The 20,392-nt window shown below is 46.1% G+C and overlaps 1 protein-coding gene across 2 annotated transcripts in view; it reads right to left on the reverse strand.

Moving 5' to 3' along the window:
* The window catches only part of SNUPN (snurportin 1), a 29,343-nt gene extending 16,828 nt beyond the window's left edge, over positions 1-12,515 (reverse strand). The window contains exons 1-3 of one of the 2 annotated variants that reach the window (XM_043989210.1): positions 12,421-12,515; positions 8,010-8,172; positions 5,047-5,185 (exon numbers count right to left, since the gene is read on the reverse strand). In XM_043989210.1, coding sequence (XP_043845145.1) covers positions 5,047-5,185; positions 8,010-8,167 — 297 coding nt within the window. In that variant the 5' untranslated portion in view covers positions 8,168-8,172; positions 12,421-12,515. Of the gene's footprint in view, positions 1-5,046; positions 5,186-8,009; positions 8,173-12,206; positions 12,395-12,420 lie in introns of those variants that run through there. The other variant, XM_043989209.1, reaches the window with a different exon arrangement.
* Between the last annotated feature and the right edge of the window lie 7,877 nt (positions 12,516-20,392).

The following is a 20,392-nucleotide window of genomic DNA, read 5'->3' on the forward strand; positions in this document are numbered from 1 at the left end:
GTTTTTCTGAAATCTGCCTGCTCATCATTTCTTACAGCCCAATAGTATTCCATTATACGCATGTACCACAACTTGTTCAGCCATTCCCCAACTGATGAGCATCCCCTCAATTTCCAATTCTTTGCCACCACAAAAAGAGCACCTACAAATATTCTTGTACATGTGGGTCCTTTTCCGTTTTTTTATGATTTCTTTGGGATACAGACCTAGTAGTTGCATTGCTTATTCCTGTATTTATTATGAAAGTTTCTAGTGCATTCCCTCTGAATCTGATACCTGCTTTTGGTCTTAGGTTGATACTTTTTGTGATTTTAAAGAAAGGTCCCTCTATATCTATACTTTGTAGAATTTTTAGCATATATGAGCACTGTACAATATACCAATTTACCAAAAGGTAAATGTATTACAAAAAAAATCCAAAGTAAATGTTGGGTTTACAGCATAATAGCAATATTTGTAACAGTGATTGACAATGAAAGACTTAGCTACTCTGATCAAGACAATAATCCATGACAATTCCAAAGGACTCATGATAAAAAATGCTGTCCACCTCCAGAGAGAGAATTGATGAACTCTTAGTGCAAATTGAAACATATTGTTTTTCACTTTATTTTTCTTGCTTTTTTTCCCTGCAATATAGCTACTGTGGAAATATGTTTTGCATGACTTCATATGTATAAAGAATATCATATTTTTTGCTTTCTCAATTGGTGGAGAGAAGTGGAGGAAGAGAGAGAATTTGGAACTGAAAATAAGTTAAAAAAAATTTTAAGTAATTGTTGCAAAATTATAAAGATTAATCATGTCTCCAAAAAAGAGAAGTAAGAAGACATTCCTACCTCACTCTTTTGCAAAGGTGGAAGGTAGTACTTTTCAGACTTTTTCTATCATTTCTTTTCTAGTTGTTTTTCTTTTTTTTGCGGGGCAATGGGGGTTAAGTGACTTGCCCAGGGTCACACAGCTAGTAAGTGTCAAGTGTCTGAGGCCGGATTTGAACTCAGGTACTCCTGAATCCAGGGCCAGTGCTTTATCCACTGCTCCACCTAGCCGCCCCCTTCTATTTGTTTTTCAATATTCCATTTCATATGTGATGGCTCTTTGAAAGGCTGAAGTGTAAGGGATGTTGGGAGAAATTGTAGGGATATAAAAAAACCAAAAGATATCAATAAAAATTTCTTTTTTAAAAAGGATTTTTGGAGCAGCTAGGTGGCACAGTGGATAAAGCACTGGCTGTGCATTCAGGAGGACCTGAGTTCAAATCTGGCCTCAGACACTTGGCACTTACTAGCTGTGTGACCCTGGGCAAGTCACTTAACCCTCACTGCCCCCTTTAAAAAAACAATAATAAAAAGGATTTTTGTCACAGGCCTTTCTAAACCCATGGGTCTTAGCTTTTATTCTATAGGACAAATAAAACAATCTTTCTTTTATCTGATAACCCATCAAATATTTTAAAACAGCAATCATGTTCCTTCTAAATCCCCTCCTTTCTAAGCTAAACACTCCTGGTTTCTGCAACAAGTTCTTACAAAGGCCCCTCCCCACCCTTCTATAGATGTGTTCAGGCTTGTGAATTTCCCTTCCTATGACATCCAGAGAGAACTCAACATTCCCGCTGTGATCTGATAGGGGAGAATACAAGACTGTCACCTCTATCATTCTGGACACTGCTTTTACAGAATGATTCTACGGTCAAGACCGGAAGCACTGAGATGTAACAACGTTACATATAATTCAGGTATTAATAATGAACTATGAGTTAAATTGGTGTTTAAGATTATTTAGAGTGATCTGGAGCCCCAAACTGTAAAGAAAGGCTCTCTCCACAGGACCACGTGCTCCCAAACTTTAAATGCATGTGCAAAGCTCTGAGGCTCACAGAAGCATGTCCCAACTGGTACAGCCATCCCTGTATTACTGTGAAGGGGCTCAGCTGGGCTCCGCAGGCAACTAGCTGCCAACCCATCACCTGGAGAATGGCCCAAGGAATGATGGGATGGAATGCTTTGTCCCATAAGAAATGAAAACAGGAGGCTTGAGAGAAAGCTGGCATGACTGAGAATGAAGTGAGAAGAGTCAGGAGAAGGCTTTATATTATCACAACCTTGTAAAAATGAACAATTCTGAAAGAATTCAAAATGATACTCAATGACTGGCCATGACCCGAGGGCTCTGGAGGGAGCCACCAAGGGGCTAAGGATTGAGAGTGAGACCAGTTATGGGGGCTTAACCAACATGGGAATTATCTGACTGAGCATTTGTTACAAGTGTTCTGGTTTTCTTTTTTTAATTTGTTTTGTTTTGCGGGGCCATGAGGGTTAAGTGACTTGCCCAGGATCACAAAGCAAATAAGTGTTAAGTGTCTGAGGATGGATTTGAACTCAGGTCCTCCTGACTCCAGGGTCGGTGCTCTATCCACTGTGCCACCTAGCTGCCCCCCTGGTTTTCTTTTGATTTTTTCCCATGGAAGGGATGGGGACAAAGCAAAGGAAGAGAAAGGGAAAGGAAGAAGTATTTATATGGCACTTGCCATGTGCCAGACACTGCTAAGAAATGTACAATACCGGGGCAGCTAGATGGTGCAGTGGATGGAGCACCGGCGCTGGAGTCAGGAGGACCTGAGTTCGAATCCAGCCTCAGACACTTAATACTTAGCTAGCTGTGTGACCCTGGGCAAGTCACTTAACCCCAATTGCCTCACTAAAAAAAAAAAGAAGAAAAAAAAAGAAAGAAAGAAAGAAAGAAGAAATGTACAATACCAACTCCTTAGATCCTTCCCATAACCCTGGGAGGTAGGTGCTGCCATTATCACATTTTATAGCTGAGGAAATTAGAGCAATGAGGAACTAAGTGACCTGCCCAGGGTCACACAGCTGGCAAGTATCTGAGGCCAGAGGTAAAGGCAGCTCTTACTGGCTCCACTCACTGCACCATCAGTTACCTCCAAATGTCTGATAAATGGGAAAGGCAGGGGGGGAGGTTGCCAATCCTCACTGTAATTTTTCTAGGTTGGGCTAATTCAATGCCAAGTAGTTGGAAAACTCATATCCAATCAATGGCAAGCAAGCAGGTCAGGATCACCCGAGTCAGCTGCGTGGGGACTTTCTTGGACAGGGCTGAAGCCTTCAGGAAATAACGATCCTGAATTGTGGTGCCTGAATCTTCCTAACCATGAACCTCGGCTACAATCCAAGCTCTGCACTTCCTTCCCGTGCGCCCCAAGCCAAGCACTCAGCCCACTAAGGCTCCTCCACTTCCCCTTTGGTTGGCCTACCAGTCGGGCTGTCCATCCCGCTTCCTGCTCCTCAGCCCTTTTCTCAAGACCAGGGATCCCTTTCCTGGAAGGGGAATCAATTTCTTCCAACTTTTCTTTTCTGAATCCCGCACTCAGGGCCCGCTTTGGGAGAGTAGCTTTCAGGGGCCTCTGGAGCTATGACTTTCTAAAGGCGGCTGCATTCGGCATCAACAGGCTCTCTTCATGATCACCTTCTGGACAGCTTTTCCGAGAGGTCAGCAATCTTCCTCTTCAAGGTGAGGAATCAGGAGTAGAGGGAATGTAAGGATTCACTCAGGTTACTATGCTCTAATGTAGACATAGCCAGGACAAGATTCAAGCTGGTGTCTGATTCCATCCCTGGGATTTAGACACCAATTCACACTTGCCTTGCAAATGGATCTTTTCAGAGATGCAGAGAAGAATAACCAATAACTACAATGGATTTTTAAAATGTGCAGCAGCTCTCTATAAATGCTCACAAGTGTTTTTTTTTTGTTTTTTTGTGAGGCAATTGGGGTTAAGTGACTTGTCCTGGGTCACACAGCTAGTAAGTGTCAAGTGTCTGAGGCCAGATTTGAACTCAGGTCCTCCTGAATCCAGGGCCAGTGCTCTATCCACTGTACCACCCAGCTGCCCCTCACAAGTGATTCTTAATCTGTGAGCATCATTCCTTTGTCATTCTATCTGAGGTCTCCAAGTATCATCAAAACCTTCCGTGGGGGCCACTGACCTGAAAACCACCCCATGAAACACTGACAAAGTAACTCCTAGCCCAGCTAGCAGAAACATATGAACACAGAGCAATCTGCATTCCTGTGCCCTGAAGGCTAAAGTCTCCTGCAACACCTCCAAGTGCTTATCACCCTGCAGAAAGGAATCTGGATTTCATTCCCAAATATGAGTACAGCACAATAATACTCCACTTACCCAAACAGCACAAGTACAGCACCTGGGCCCAAATGGTCTAGGAGGGGCAAAAGCAACTGTCACACAGACAAACACATTCTTTCTAAGAAAAGCCAAGGCCCCTCTATATTGTCACCTGAGAAACTCTATGTAAAACAAGGCAGCAGACATACTAGATCACCAGATGTGACTGCTAGGAAGAGGGAAAAGACAGCAGACAAAAGTTCTATAGATGTGTGTGGCAGCTTAGCCAGGTCCATTTACCGCTGGGCCAAATCTCGCCCTCCCCCCCAGCCCCAGCCATCACTGTACTTCAGTCCAGACTAGGGGGGATGCCTACAATGATGACATCAAAGAAAGGTTAAACAGCATGGGATTGAGACGGTTAAGGAAGAAGGGAAAGATGTAAAACATGAGAGGTGGAAATGAGTCTGCTTGCTCAGGAAGGCCTGTCTAGGACACGTTCAAAAGGACATAAGGCGGGATGACCCGGCAGGAAGGAATGGGCTGGAGAATCAAGATCCTGGTCCTGGCTTCACCATGAAAAAGCGATAAGACCTTAGGCAAGTCCTTGGCTGTTTCCAATCTCGCAAACTGAGAAGGCCGACTGTGATGGCTTCTGGGGCCTTTCTATCTCTGAAATCCTACCCTATCCCACAAAGAGAAGTAAAAATGGCTCAGCTCCTTTGGCTGGCTCCCCAGTCGACACAGTTCTATGTAGCAGCCTGCTCTCCACTACCCCCTGCCCTTCTTGAGAGTCAACCCCTGTGCCAATGCCTAAGGGACACCATCACCTGTATTTATTTCTTGGAACTGTGTCACCAACCTCAGCAGGGCCTGAGAGACCGCAGCAGGCGGCTCACCTGGTTAGCATAGCGCCTCGGCAGCTTCTTGCCAGTGTCAATGTCCATCCCTTCCTCTTCTTTATCTTCCTCATTATCCATCCCTGTCCAGTCATCCTCAGCCAATCTCCTGGCATGATTCACGTAGTCCAGTCGCTTGCTTAAAATGAAAAAAAGAGGTACAAGGTGCTTTCTTAAAAGAATGTAACCTCATGCTGGGAAGAAAGAGGCTCCAAATGCTAGCATAGCATAGGGGCTGGTCTGGAAGCAGGAAAGGGTTTCAGGCAGAAAGCAGCGCTAGCGATCCCTTTCTCAGTAACTCAACAAAGGGATGAGTTTTTAAAGTAAGCGCAGATGAGTGAAAATGAATTTTTCCAAGCAGGATTCAGGAATGCCCTTTGCTCAGCTTGTCTGTAGAGTGGAAGGGCTGGGCTCTTCCATCTGGAGCCAGGGCTGTGAATCTGCACAAGCTCCATTTCAGATTGACTCGGACCAGGAGGAACAAAAACCTTGGGGAGAAGGAACATGTCAGACAAGCCAAGGACATGTGAGACCGGGGTTTCCCACAGGCTTCCTGGAGAGAAGGCAGGCCCTTTCCCAGTCACTTTAAGGCTTTCGAAAAGACAACTTTCAGATCATCCTTTTTAAAGATGGATTTTTAAAAATGGCCTTAAAAAACTTTACAGAAATAAACTATAAGTGATTTTATTTTTGTTTGTTTGGTTTTTTTTGGCGGGGGTTGTTTTGGGTTTTTTTGTTTTTGTTTTTTTTTTTTGTGGGACAATGGGGGTTAAGTGACTTGCCCAGGGTCACACAGCTAGTAAGTGTCAAGTGTCTGAGGCTGGATTTGAACTCAGGTACTCCTGAATCCAGGGCTGGTGCTTTATCCACTGGGCCCCTAAAAGTGATTTTAAAAAAGAAATAAACTATAAGCAATTAAAGATAAATCACATGCCTCCAAATTCCCTTTCAGATTTTTTTTTTTTTAGTGAGGCAATTGGGGTTAAGTGACTTGCCTCAGATTTTTCTTTTAAAATCTGAAAGGGGGGCAGCTAGGTGGCACAGTGGATAGAGCACCGGCCCTGGATTTCAGGAGGACCTGAGTTCAAATCTGGCCTCAGACACTTGACACTTACTAGCCATGTGGCCCTGAGCAAGTCACTTAATCCTCACTGCCCCACCAAAAAAAAAAGACATTCTAGGGGAGAACCTCCAAGCACTGTTAGGATTCACTCTTGCAAGTACACATAATGAATTTAAATACCTGTGTCCATGCTAATATGGATTTATGTGGTTTTTTAACTCTTGACTTGTGATTGTAGCAGTTCAGTGTGAGAAAATAATTATTAATAATGGATTTCTTGAGGGACTTTCTCACTCTTTTCCCTTCCCCCCTCCCCCACTCCAGGAAGTCCCATTCTTGAGAAACTTCATCAAATCTTATCTGGGACACACCCAAGTGAACAAAAAGAATGGAGACAGATGCTTTTTGTCTAGATCAGTGAAGGACTGATGGGATCAAACCACACCTGGATAATGGGATTTGCCTGAAGCAACTTGAATGAGGGTCTTTTTCACTCTTTTCCCAGATGATCTCTAGAGTTCATTTTGATGTGGACTACCTTAGAGTCATGTCAACTAATGGGATTGAATGATGCTAACCAATTAGCTTTGATCAATGCCTAAGGACCTGCGCCTCTACCAAAAGAGAATAAAAACCCTTGGAAGACACCTTTAAAGTCCCTTTTAGGACAGCAGGGGTCTCTTGCTCATGCTAGCTGGCAAGCTGAAGCTCTCTGCTTTCTCTACCGTGCAGTCTGAGACTATGAGAAGTTAGGGAGACACGTGGTCAATCCTTTGCTGGTATAATATTAACAAATTAATGAGGTGCTTACCCCAAACTGGTGTAAATACCAATAGCAAGTATTTCAAAGACACATCAGGGAACTCCCAGTGTGGAAAGTCCCTCCTCCAACATAGACCAGCCACATATAAAGGGGCCACCTTCAAGAAGTGCAGGGACACTGACTGGGTAAACACCTTGTCCTGGATCGCCTGTTTGGCATGTTTGAGGCCTTTCTGATTCTGGTGCTTACCCTTCTATCCACTGAGACACTAGCGTCCCTCTACATTTTGTCAACATATCAACCCTCTCTGCCAACCCCTGAGTGTTTTGCTGGCATTTGCATCACTTCCAGACTTTCCCTGTCAGTTACCCAGCTGGATCTTCAAATGCCTTAAGGGACTTTGATCTGAAATCCTGTAGGGGTCCCCCCAAAAGCCTGTCTTAGGATCATCTCAAACAAATGAAACATCCCAAGCTGGCCAACAAGTAGCTGATGAGACACCACATGCTCCCTCTTTCCCACACAAAACAATCTCTTATTCCAAGAATAAGAATCATCTGCAAGTAGGGTCTGAAAGCTCAATCCACATAGCTGTGAGGAAACGGGCCTACCAGGGGAGCGCCCCTGCACAGGCCATCAGCTTGCTTGCTCACTGTGGCATTTTGGATAAAGCGTATGGAAGACATTTCTTCGGGCTCATTGTGGGATTATTTTTCTTTAATTCCCCTGTGCTTAGCAGAAACATTCAAATGGAAGAAGAATAGGAACTATGCACCAATGCCAAGCTTCCCAGGGCAATAGAATCCACATGTCAGCCACACTGAGGGGGCGGGAACCCAGAGGGAGCAAGTAATGAAGTTTCAATGATCTAATCAAGCTCTGTAGCTTCCTCCAAGATAAAGCAGAACCAAACAAATAATTAAGCTGGGACTTTTCAAACAGATGGCGCTAGTTTATGGAAGGGCTGGGACAGCACATCGCTCATCTTTTCCTAAGCCCTGGCCTGAAAAGCCTCCCACCATGCCAGAGAGGAAACAAAAAGGGTCTGTGGCCTAGGGAGCCAGGCTAATGGCAAAAGGAGCAGTGAGCCCCCGGAGCTCAAAGTGCCCAAGAGATGAGTGAGAGAGGTTCACTTACGACTTCTGAAGCTCTAGGAGTTTCCGGCGCCTTTCGCTCTGTTCCAAGGAGCTGTACTTGGACTTGTACTGGGACAGGCGAGGGTGAGGTGCCGAGGGGCTGTTCAGGTCTTGGGAGACTGAAAAACTGCCTGCCAGGGCTTGACTCAGCTCCTCCATGTTTCCTGCAAGAAACAAAGGATGAGTATCAACAAGGGCAGGCCCAGGAGAGAATTCCTTGAGTGGGCAGGCCCGAGACTAGCCTGGGGAGAGGCAGCTTGGCAAAGGAGAGATGAGGGAGGTCACCCCACAGGTGGGACGGGGAGAACCCAGAGAGCTTATCTGGGGGGTGAGGAGCAGGAAGGCTCATGGTGGGAGGAAGCATGTGGCAGAGCTACACGGCGGTGGGCCTTGAATCCCAAGGCAAGGGATGGAGGGAAGGAGACAACAGCATGATAAAATGAAGAGGGTAAGGAAACACCAGAGCCCAAGCGCTTATACATCTCTGCGAGTTCATGGGGCTCGACCTCAGAGATGCCAGCCAGCTCCTCCCCATCTCCAACCACCACTGAGCACGCGGGCCACAGCTGCTAGCTCACCCACCTCTGCCTCCAGGCCCACCTCCTGACCTTTTCTGCTGTTTCTCAGTAGGTTGTCACTGGAAATGCATCACATGCTGCTCCTACCCACAACAGCTAACACTGATCCAGTTACAAGTAGGTTTGCAAAGGTAATGAGTACACTATCTGATTTGAGCTGCCTGAGAAGACCTATTATCATTCCCCCATTTTACAGATGAGAGCACTAAGGCTTAGCAAAGTTAACTAACTTTCTGTGGTCACACTGCTCAAGCATCGGGGCAGGCTTCCAACCTAGGCCATCCTAACTTGACGAGCCATTACTCCAACGGCCTCCATCCCACGCATAGCTCATCCCTCTGATACCCCTTGGAGAGCCCTATGACTTGCTTGGATGGCCACAGACTGGCCTCCAAAGCTACAACTGTATACACGTGGCTCCTAGCCATACGGCATCAAAATCAGGCAGACATTTGTGGACACAACCAGTGTGGGAATCTGTTTTGCTTGATTACATGTATCTTTCAGAGGCAGCAAGGTAATGCAGTAAACAGTCCTGGGCCTGCAGGCAAGAAGGCCTGAGTTTGAATCTGGCCTCTGACACTTACTCTCTGTGACTCTGGGAAAGTCATCTAACTTGCCTGCTTCACTTTCCTCATCTATAAAAAGAGGGTGAGAACAGCACCAACCTCGCACCTCACAAATGTTAAAAGTGCTCCATAAATGCTAGCATTCTTTGACACAAAGGTCTTGTTTTTCTTTTTTCTTTTCCTAATGGGAGAAAAGAAAAAAATGCTTATTTATTGGGGAAAAAAAAACCCCAAACCCCAAGACACTTGGTGCAGAAAAAAATTATTAAAAAATAACTATCATCATTGGAAGACGATTGGTTTTAAAAAAGTAAGCCTTAGTTTCGAGGAGAAGCTTGGGGTCATTAACAGCACAGCACAGTTCCCAAGGGCAAACCAGCCTGTTCTTCTCTTTGGGTTTGCCTTCCAACTGTGCATCAGATCCAAATTGATCCACAACTATTCATCGAGCAACTACCACATGCTAGGCTCTGGGCTAAGAACTGGGGATGCAAGTAGCACGAATGAGACACTCTTCCCTCACACTGAGCTTCTGTTCCAGTGGGGGAGTACACATACTAGCCGCTAACACTTATGTAGTGCCTTCTGTGTGCCAGGCAATGCTCAGTGCCCTGTCCGGGTGCCACCGAGATGTCTCTTACACTTAAGCTCTACCTAGAAAAAGATGTACAGAACAAACGTAAAGTTAGTACAATAGAGAGTAGCAGTTAAATATAACAAAGTAGTTGGGGAGAAGGGATACTACCAGTTGGGAGATCTGGGAAAGACTTCATATAGAAGATCACAGAGTAGGGGATGGAAGTAACACTGTGAGTCTGGGAAGAGCCACTGGGGTCAGCGAGGCAGGGCCGGGGGTGAGCAGAAAAATGTGGTCAGACCTGCTCTTAAGGGAAAAGACTTTGGCAGGAGAGAGGACGGCCTGTAATGGTCAGACTCTTTTTTTTTTTTTTTTTGGTGAGGCAATTGGGGTTAAGTGACTTGTCCAGGGTCACACAGCCAGTAAGTGTCAAGAGTCTGAGGCCGGAGCTCTAATCTACTGTGTCACCTAGCTGCCTCGGTCAGACTCTTAAGGAAGGGAGCCCCATTAGGAAGCAAAGTGCTGAACCAAGGTGGTAGTCGTGTGAGAGAAGGGGGCAGAAAACGCCCAGCCACAGCAGGTGAGGGAAAGGGAAGAATCCAGGATAATGCAAAGAATATGAACTTGGACCCCAAGAAGGAGGGGAGAGTTTGGAGGGCAAATTTTTCTGTCAATATTAGCAACACATTGAAATAGTTGAGAGAATTATCTCAGTGGTGAGCCATCTCTCCTTATTTGTCTCCTCTAAATTTACTATTGACTTTTTTATTTTAGTGAGGCAATTGGGGTTAAGTGACTTGCCTAAGGTCATACTATTGACTTTGATCTTTGTCCTAAGGTGATTCGGACAGCTAGGTGGCACAGTGGATAGAAGGTTAGACCTGGAGTGAGGAAGACCTGAGTTCAAAAATCCAACCTCAGACACTTACTAGCTATGTGACCCTGGGCAAGTCACTCCACCCTGTTTGCCTCAGTTTCCTCATCTGTAAAATGAGCTAGAGAAGGAAATGGTAAACCTCTCTAGTATCTCTGTCGAGAAAACCCCAAATGGAGTCACCAAGAGTCAGCCCCAGCAAGTGAACACAAGGTGTTGATGGGATGACTGTCTCCAGAGAAACCTCACCCTCCTCCTTTGCATTAGAGCCGCTGAATATCTGAGTCTGTGTTGGTTTGCTTGGGATGAGTCCCTCATTTCTTCCAAGAATTTGTTACAGACCTTGGGGCATAAGCCACAGGTCTCTCTCTGACACCTGGTCTACAAGTGGAGCTGACCCAAGTATCCCACTAGAAGATGCTTTTCCTTTTACCTGGGTCAGTCTTCTCCCCACCACTGACCACCTGTGGCTAGCAGAGTCTGCCAAGCCTCTCCTGCTGCAGAAGCTGCGGCCTGGCCTTCAGGAACCCAGGGTCACCTCCAGGCCACAGTAAGGGCTCAGGCCCATGATTGAGATGTGACTTCACACAAGTGTCAGGATCCCCACTGTACAGACCAGCAAAGGGTTTATCCTCTGTCACCCAGCTCCCCAGGAGGGGTCAGAACTGGAATTCCAACCCAGGCCTCCTGACCCCCCACCCCGAAGTCTAGAGGACCCACCACCCCAGGCTTGACCGGCTGCTCCAGAAGATCCGGTCCAACCCCGAAACTCTTAAAATGAGAAAAACAGAGGCTCAGAGAGGGGAGTCTGGCAGAGAGCAGAAGCTGGGGGGCCAGAGAGAGAGGAAGGCCAAGGCAGGTGAGGACCACAAGGGAAGAGGCTGCAGAGGCTATGATGGAGAAAAGGCGGTGGGTGACTAACACACTTATTAAGTGCCTGCTGTGTGCGGGCCCTGGAGGAGGGGCACAGGGAAGGGGATGAGAGGGTGAGGAGAGGATGACAAGGGGCTGGGGGGTCACACAGTCACAGACCCGTTGGGCACAGGGAGGGATGGGGGACAAAGGGGTGGGGGGTTAGGAAGGAGGGGGAGATAGTGGGGTCATTGGACGCGATGGGTCGGAGACCACAGGAATGGGCAATGAGGAGGCGCGGGGCCGAGTCCCGGGACCCCCAGGAGAGAGAGGAGGCAATCGGGGGCAACAGCGGCCGCGGGGAGGGGTAAAATGGGGCTGTGATCGTAGGGGCGGGAGGTCACAGAGGGGAGATACGGGGCGGGGGTCGCCTGATGGGGGAACCACAGGAGGGGAGATGGGGGGCATTTAAAGGGGAAGAGGATAGGGAGGGGTCTCAGAGCGGAAGAGGATGGGGAGGGGTACTGGGAGGGATCACCGGGAGGGACCTGGGGGGAGTTATGGGGAGGGGTCTCAGAGAGAAGGGTCACCGAGGGGAATTCACAGGGATGGGTCTGGGAGGGAATATGGGGAGGGGTCTCAGAGAGGAAAATCACGGAGGGGAAATCACGGGGAGGGGTCTCGGGGGGGGGAGAGGAGGGGATCACGAGGGGGGAATCCCGGCGGGGGTCCCGGCGTGCAGACGTACGTGGTGGCGGGGCCGGGCCGGGCCGGGCCGGGGCGCGCTCCGGGGCAGTGGCCTGGCGACCAGGGCGCCCAGGACTAGGCTCCCGCGCAGCCGCTTCCGTAGCGCGGACCAGCCCCCGTGGGGGGAGGGGGGGGGTCGCCCGGCCGCGCGCGCGCGGAGCTCCGCCCCCGCCCGGCCGCCATTGCTGCGCGTGGTCCGGCCGAACAGCTCTCACCTGCGCATGCGCTGCGGCCGGCGGGCGTGGTTCCCCAACAGTCCGGCGGCTCCGACAGTCGGCGTCTCTCCGAGGCTTTAGGCCTAGTCCCCGGGCCTGGGACTAAGGGCCGGAAGTTCCTTTGTGGGTGGGGCCAGAGGAGGTTGGGCTTAACGTCCCTGGATGGTGCGGCGCTGCCCCCTAGGGGCCGTAAGCTCTCAGGTCTCTGTCTTCACGGCTAGTAGCTAGGTGGCGCGGGAGACAGAGCACTGTCCTGAAGTTACAGGACCTGAGTTCAAATTCCACCTCAGACGCTAGCTGGGTGATCCTGGGCAAGTCACTTAACCCCAATTGCCTTAAACATAGGGGCCATCTCCAGCCGTACTGATGTATAATTTGCCAATGGACCCAGATGGCTCTGGGGGAGAGAGTGAGGCTGGTGACCTTGCCCAGTTCTCCCTCACTTAAATCCTAGTCACCCTGATGTCATGGTGCACTTAGCTAGGTGACCTGGAGTCCAGGAGACCCTAGTTCAAATGTGGCCTCAGACACACACTTACTATCTATGTGACCCTGGGCAAGTCTTCTGACTTATTTACCTGCCTCAGTTTCCTCATCTATAAAACGGGTATAATAACAGCACCTACCTCCCAGGGTTTTTGTGAGGATCAAATGAGATAATGAAAAGTCCTTGGCACATAGTAGGTTTTTATTCTCTTCTCCACCTTTCCCTTTTACAGAAGAAAAAAAGGGCCCAGAGAGGCAAAGCAGGACTTGAACCCAGATCTGACACCTATTCCTCTGTACCAGTTCTGGTCTGGTGTAGCTTCCCCCAGAGAGGTTAACTGAGAGACTCTTAGGAGTCCTTCCATTCAGTAATAAGCATTTAGTAAGCACCTCCTGTATACTAGCTGCTGGTTATTCAAAGCCCTCCCCTGCAAATGACTAAAGAAAGAAGAGGCTTTCCCTCCCATTGCTTCTGTTTTCCTGGGGGACCCAAGAGAGTGCTCCCTCTGGGCAGGGAGCAAGAAAGCCTTTGGGAAGGAAGATGCAGCCTAGCTAATGCTGGACATGTCAAGATTCCAAGATCTCTGCCCAGGTTTAGAGGAAGAGGAGGCTCCAGGCCTGGAGAATATTTGTGGACAAAGGCCCCAGACACTCAGCAAATGTCTTGGGGCAAAGTTAGTAGTACGGTCTGCAAATCAAAAACAACGTTCACAAGTGTAGGAGATAGTATATTAACATTCCTTGACAAGTCAGGCAAATGGGGGCAGCTAGGTGGCACAGTGGATAGAGCACCAGCCCTGGATTCAGGAGGACCTGAGTTCAAATCTGACCTCAGACACTTAACACTTACTAGCTGTGTGACCCTGGGCAAGTCCCTTAATCCCAATTGCCTCACACAAAAAACAAACAAAAAACAAAACAAAAGACAAGTCAGGCAAATGGAAGGCAGAAGGCCTTGAGCCAGATTGTTGTTTGTTGTCCTGGAATCTTTTAAGCCTCATCCAGCAATTCCTGAACCCTTTTGTTGTTGTTTTTTTTTCTGGCAAAGATACTGGAGTGGTTTGTCCTTTCCTTCTCCGGCTCATTTACAGAGGAGGAAACTAAGGCAAACACGGTTAGGTGACTTGCCCAGGGTCACACAGCTAGTAAATGTCTGAGGTCGGATTTGAACTCAAATCCTCCTGACTACAGCCCCAGCACTGCATTTACTGTATCACCTGGCTGCCCCCTATTGTAGAGGGATTCAAATGCCAGGCTGAGGAGTTGGTGTTCTTATCCCCCCAAAGGTAGAAAGGGAACCTCTGAAGACTTTTTAGGTAGTGACTGACATGGATAGACTTTGTGTCTTAGGAATACCAATTTAAAAATAATTTTTCTTGCGAACCCTAAAAAGCATAGGCATAGGAAGCTTTTAAAAATAAAAAGTATATATATATATATATATATATACACACACACATATATATATGTGTGTGTGTATGTATATATACCTATATAGGTATACGTACCTATATGTGTGTCTACATACTTTATGTGTGTGTGTGTGTGTGTGTGTGTGTATATACCCATATAGGTATACGTACCTATATGTGTGTCTACATACTTTATGTGTGTGTGTGTGTGTATACTTTATGTATGAGTGTATATATATATATATATATATATATGTGTATGTGTGTGCATATAAATAAGTGTCTGAGGCCACATTTGAACTCAGGTCTTCTGGACTCCAGGCCACCTAGCTGCTGTTGTTTGTACTTTGTTCTCTAAGACGACAATCACATCAGGGTGAATTGGATTTAAGTGAGGGGGCGCTGTACAAGGTCACCAACCTCACTCTCTCCTCCAGAGCCATCTGAGTTCAGTGGCAAGATATATATATCAGGGTGACTGGAGATGGTCCTAGAGGTTTGAGGAAATTGGGGTTAAATGACTTGCTCAGGGTCACAAGATAGTGTCTGAGGTGGGATTTGAACTCAGGTCACACACACACACACACACACACACACATATATATATATATATAATTTTTTGTTAGGTCATCATATATATATACATATACATATATATACACACATCTACCCCAAATCAAAAACATGCATCATATACAATATTCCAATAAATACAAAAGTAAAACAAGGATGTTCACTCCCCCACTATCATTTTTCTGTAATTCTGGAAATGCAAGCAAGAGCAATAAGAGAAAGAAATGAAAAGCACAAAGATGGGTAGAGAGAAGATAAAGCTATCCCTATTTACTGATGATATAATAGTGGGCTTGGAAAACCCTGGAGAATCATCAAAGATACTCATTGAGATAACAGGCAGTTGCAGGCTACAAAATGTACCTTCAAAAATCAATAACATTTCTATATAAAAATAAAACCCAACAAGCAATAATAGAAAGGGAAACCCCATTCTAAATATCTATAAAATACATAAAATATCTGAGGATCAACTCCACTAAAGCACACAAAATTCCTATAGAGACCACATCACAAAGTATGCCTTAAATAAAGAACAACTTAAATCGCTAGAGGAAAATTCAAGTGTTCATAGCCAAGCTACATCAGTATAATAAAAAGGACAAGACTGACAAATTTAATTTACACTTTTAATGTTCTTTCAATCAAATTACCAAGAGGATGCTTTGTAGAACTTCATAAAATAATAACAAAATTTATTTGGAAAAACAAAAGATCTGGAGTATTGAGGGGAATTAGAAAAAGGACAAAGAAAGAACCAGTACTTCCAGACCTCAGACTACATTATAAAGCAGCAGTCATTAAAACCATCTGGTATTGGATAAAAACTAGAGAAGCATATCAGTGGAACAGACTAGAAAAGGGAGAATCAGAAAAGAATAGAACTCAGTAACCCCATTCACATCTGAGTAAAGCACGGAGTAAGGAGAGGAGTGCAGGACTTGGAACCAAAGGACTTGGGTTCTGTTTCTGCTTCTTCTTGAGTCAGCTTGGGCAAAACCTCAGTTTTCTCATCTGTAAAATGAGGGTGTTAAACTAGAGAACTCTAAATTCCCTCCCATTTCCAAATCCTTAATTCTGTGACCTAGGATTGCATCTAATCTGAATTCAACTGCTTCCCCCTCCCACCCCAGGGCAATGAGGATTAAGTGATTTGCCCAGGGTCACACAGCAAGTAAGTGTCAAGTGTCTGAGGTTGGATTTGAACTCAGGTCCTCCTGAATCCAAGGCCAGTGCTTTATCCACTGTGCCACCTAGCTGCCCCTCAGCTGCCTTTTAATGCTCTCAATTACCTTACTCTAGTCAATGTGTACATTCTCTTGGTTCTGCTTTCTTCACTGTGCATCAGTTCATATATCTTCCCATGCTTTTCTGAATTCTTTGGCACATTGGCACCTTTTTGAACTATGGCACCGTAATATTTTATTACATTCATATACCACAGTTTGTTTCCTGATTAAAGAGGATCGTTTTTGTTTCTCTCTCCCCCCTTTCTTAACAGGAATATCTTTTCAATTTGTTAAGATTAGGAGGAGTTAATCTAAACAGTTCTTACCTTGGAGCCCGACATAGGTAAAACCTTTTGAGAGCCACTGAGGAGAGAGGTAGCTGGGTCCTCCTGGTCCTGACCTCTGCTGCTGTGGGCTCTCAACTGCTTTTGTCTATTTTGATAGGAAGGCATTTGATCCTTCATCTCTAAAAAGCCTAGGTTGACTAAAACTGCTTAACCTTCCAGTGGACAATAGTCTGTTGTGTGAGCATTCTGATGGGACGTGTGACCTCATTGGAAGTTTTTATGATACCACATCGCTATGGTGATTTTCAAGTTGGAATATTCACCCTAACTTTTTTTTTTAATTTTTTAGTGAGGCAATTGGGGTTAAGTGACTTGCCCAGGGTCACACAGCTAGTGTCAAGTGTCTGAGGCTGGATTTGAACTCAGGTACTCCTGAATCCAGGGCCAGTGCTTTATCCACTGTACCACCTAGCTGCCCCCTCACCCTAACTCTTAAGAGGCCCCAAACAGCTGCCTGTTTGTTCCTGTAAAGGACTTCCCCCAAATTCTTCTGTGATCTCATAAGATTGGAGATTACCCCCATTCCTGCAGACCCCACCCTTTCCCACTTTATGCAATCCTTACCTACCTCTAAGTAAATTCTCGATGGAAGATCTACCCCTGCACCCTTCATGCACTTAAATCTTTTCTCTGGTTCATTTCTTATCTTAGGGGCACCAGTGGAGTCCTTGGATTATTCTTGGGTTCTCTTTTGTTCTTGAGAATTGTATTAAGAGCTAGCTTGGGGGCAGCTAGATGGCACAGTGGATAGAGCACCGGCCCTGGAATCAGGAGTACCTGAGTCTAAATCCGGCCTCAGACACTTAACACTTACTACCTGTGTGACCCTGGGCAAGTCACTTAACCCCAATTGCCTCACTAAAATTTAAAAAAGAAAAAAAAAAGAAAAAGAAGAGCTGGCTCACCTCTCCTTATGGTCATATTCATTGAATGCTGGCATCCAGAGCTGGAAAGGACAGTAGGAATCCCCTAATCTATGTCCTCCATTTTGCATATAAAATGTTGATGGGAAAACTTCTCTCCATAGAAACACTTTCTTGACATGGGTATTGAGGTGGAAAAGCAGGGGTGTAAAGGGTAAGCAAAGTCCTGCAGCCTTTTCTGTTGGTGCCTTAGCCTGGATTCATTCTAGACCCTTCTAAAGGCTTGAATTTTCCTAACAATTTTGTATGATTTATTGGGCTTGTGTTTCTGCCATTGAAATTCTAATCTTCTCCCTATTTTCCCATGACCCAAAAGGATAATAGGTTTATATGGGAAGTCAATGGGTTCTTTACTATAGGGAAAGTGATGGTGGCTTTGATTCACTGTAGCCTTTGAGCCTGTCTGTCACCTATGAGATGCTTTCTCCTCCATAAGTTTTCTGACGTTGCTCCTATCTGGGTGCTCCTTTCCAATCTCCTTTAGCTGGACCTTCAGCCAAAGCTCTGTCCTTGACCCTCTTTCTCTCTTCCCTCTATTCTATCTCATTTGGGGACCTCATCATCAAAAGCTCTGAGGGTTCCACTGTCATCTTCATGCAGATGATTTCTAGGTATATATGTGGTGATATCTAGGTGAATGTGTGGATATACATGTATATATACACACACATATGTGTGTGCGTGTGTGTGTGTGTGTGTGTGTATTTATATCGATACCCTATTCCTCTGTCTGTCTGTCTGTCCATCTGTCTAGACCTAATCTCTCTCCTGAGATCCAGGCAGTTACAGTGCTAGGCCTGGCATCAGGACTAGAAGTCAAGTATAGCCTTAGATAACTCAGTAGCTATATGACCCTGAGCCTCAGTATGCCTCAGTTTCCTCAATTATAAAATAGAGATAATACCACCTACCCCACAGGGTTATTGGGAGGATCCAATGAGATAATAATTGTAGAATTGCTGAGCATAGTGCTTGGCATTTAAAAGGTACTATAAATACTTATTCCCTCCCCCAACCTCTCCCCCCCACCAGTCTTGCATCACCTTTTGCCCATCTGTTGAATAGCTTTTTTTTGGGGGGGGGGCAATGAGGGTTAAGTGACTTGCCCAGGATCACACAGCTAGTAAGTGTCAAGTATCTGAGGCCAGATTTGAACTCAGGTCTTCCTGAATCCAGGGCCGGTGCTTTAACCACTGGACCACTTAGCTTCTCACCTTTTGCATATCTGGAACTTAATTTCCCATAGATATTTCAGACTGAGTGTCCAAAACAGAACCCATTATCTTTTCCCCAAACCCTCTCTTCTTCCCAACTTTACTATTACTGCCAAGGATACCACCATCTTCAGTCACCCAAGCAGCATCCTCCACTCCTTCCTTGCATTTACCACTCATATCCAATCTGTGGTCAAATAGTATTTCTCTCTTTACAACAGTCTTTATATCTGACCCCTTTTCTCCACTCACGGTACCTTAGTACCCTTGTCACTTATCACCTGAACTATTGCAATAGCCTCCTGATTGGTCTCCCTGCCACAAGTCTCTCCCCACTCCAATTTATCCTCCACCTAGCTGCCGAAGAGATTTTACTTGCTCCAACCATGTCATTTCCTCACCCCCTCCCCAACCCCAACGCCCCCCTCACAGGTTCAAATATAGAATTTTCTGTTAGGTATTTGAAAGCCTTTTACAACCCATATTCCCATCTTTCTAGTCTTAAAACTTGGCTCCTCAACACAGACTTACACTCCCCAAGGCTTACACTGGCTTACTTCCTGTTCCTCACACATGAAGCTCTATCTCCTGGCTTTTCATTAGTTTTCCCCTATGCCTTTTCCTTCTCATTTTTTTCCTTTTAGCTTCTCTGCCTTCCATACTAGCTCAGCTGGAACCCCTGAAAAAGGATTCTCTCTTTCTCTGTTTCTGTCTCTCTCCTTCTCTCTCTCTGACTCTCTCTCCTTTCTCTCTCTCCTTTCTCTCTTTCTCTCTCTCTCCCTCTGCCTCTCTCTCTCTCTCTCTCTCTCTCTCTCTCTCTCTCTCTCTCTCTCTCTCTCTCTCACACACACACACACACACACACACACACACAGAGCCCTTTCCTCTAAGATTACCTTCCATTTCACACTGCACATATTTTGCATGTACACAATTATTTGTATTTTGCTTCTTCGTTAGAATACAAGCTCTTTGAGGGCAGGGATCTTACTTTTCCCTTTCTGGTATAACCAGTGCTTGGCAGCACCTGGCACACAATAAGGGCAGAACAAATCTTTATTGACTGGTTGACAAAAACCCCTCTCATTCTGCTTTGAGTAAGGTCTGAAATCTCCCCATCCTCACACACACACACACAGTCATCTTTCATTATGTGTGGGCACCCCAACTTTCAGGGCCACAAAGAGGATGGAAGAAATCATGCCTCTGCCTGAGAAAGTCCAAACTTTCCCCTCACATTTGAAGGCCCTGTGCACTCTGATACCAACCTACCTGTCCAGTCTGGGCTCCCTCTACTCACTTCCCCTGAACTAAAAAGCCACAGGCTTTCCTGTCCTCTTTCCAGTGTGTCTCTTAAATGGAAGAATACTCAGTCCTGGCTCTGCCTCTTCTGGCTATGGGCACGTGCTCCCCTCTCTCTAAAATGATGGGGCAAGACTGGACACTGTCTAAGGACACCCCCAGCTCCCATATGTTGTGAGGGTTTGTCAGTGATTGAATCTACCCATACAAACCATACAAACTGTTTTCCCAGTATACATCAAGAGAGAGAAGATGAAAGAATTGGACTGAAGGAGGCAGCACAACCCAGTGGAAAGAGCCCTGGGCACAGTGACCTGGCAAGCCCACAGCCTCCCCGGGCATCAAGTCCCTCGCGTCTTGCTTTGCTTTAAAAATGAGGGGTATTGTACTAGGCACTTAACTGCTTCCAGTCCTGTGACTTTATGAGAGCATGCAGAGTTACGAGACCTGATGGAAGAAATGATACAAAATGCAGGGTTTGGATCC

This window comes from Dromiciops gliroides, chromosome 2 (assembly GCF_019393635.1).
Source record: "Dromiciops gliroides isolate mDroGli1 chromosome 2, mDroGli1.pri, whole genome shotgun sequence".
In the NCBI taxonomy this organism is placed as follows: domain Eukaryota; kingdom Metazoa; phylum Chordata; class Mammalia; order Microbiotheria; family Microbiotheriidae; genus Dromiciops; species Dromiciops gliroides.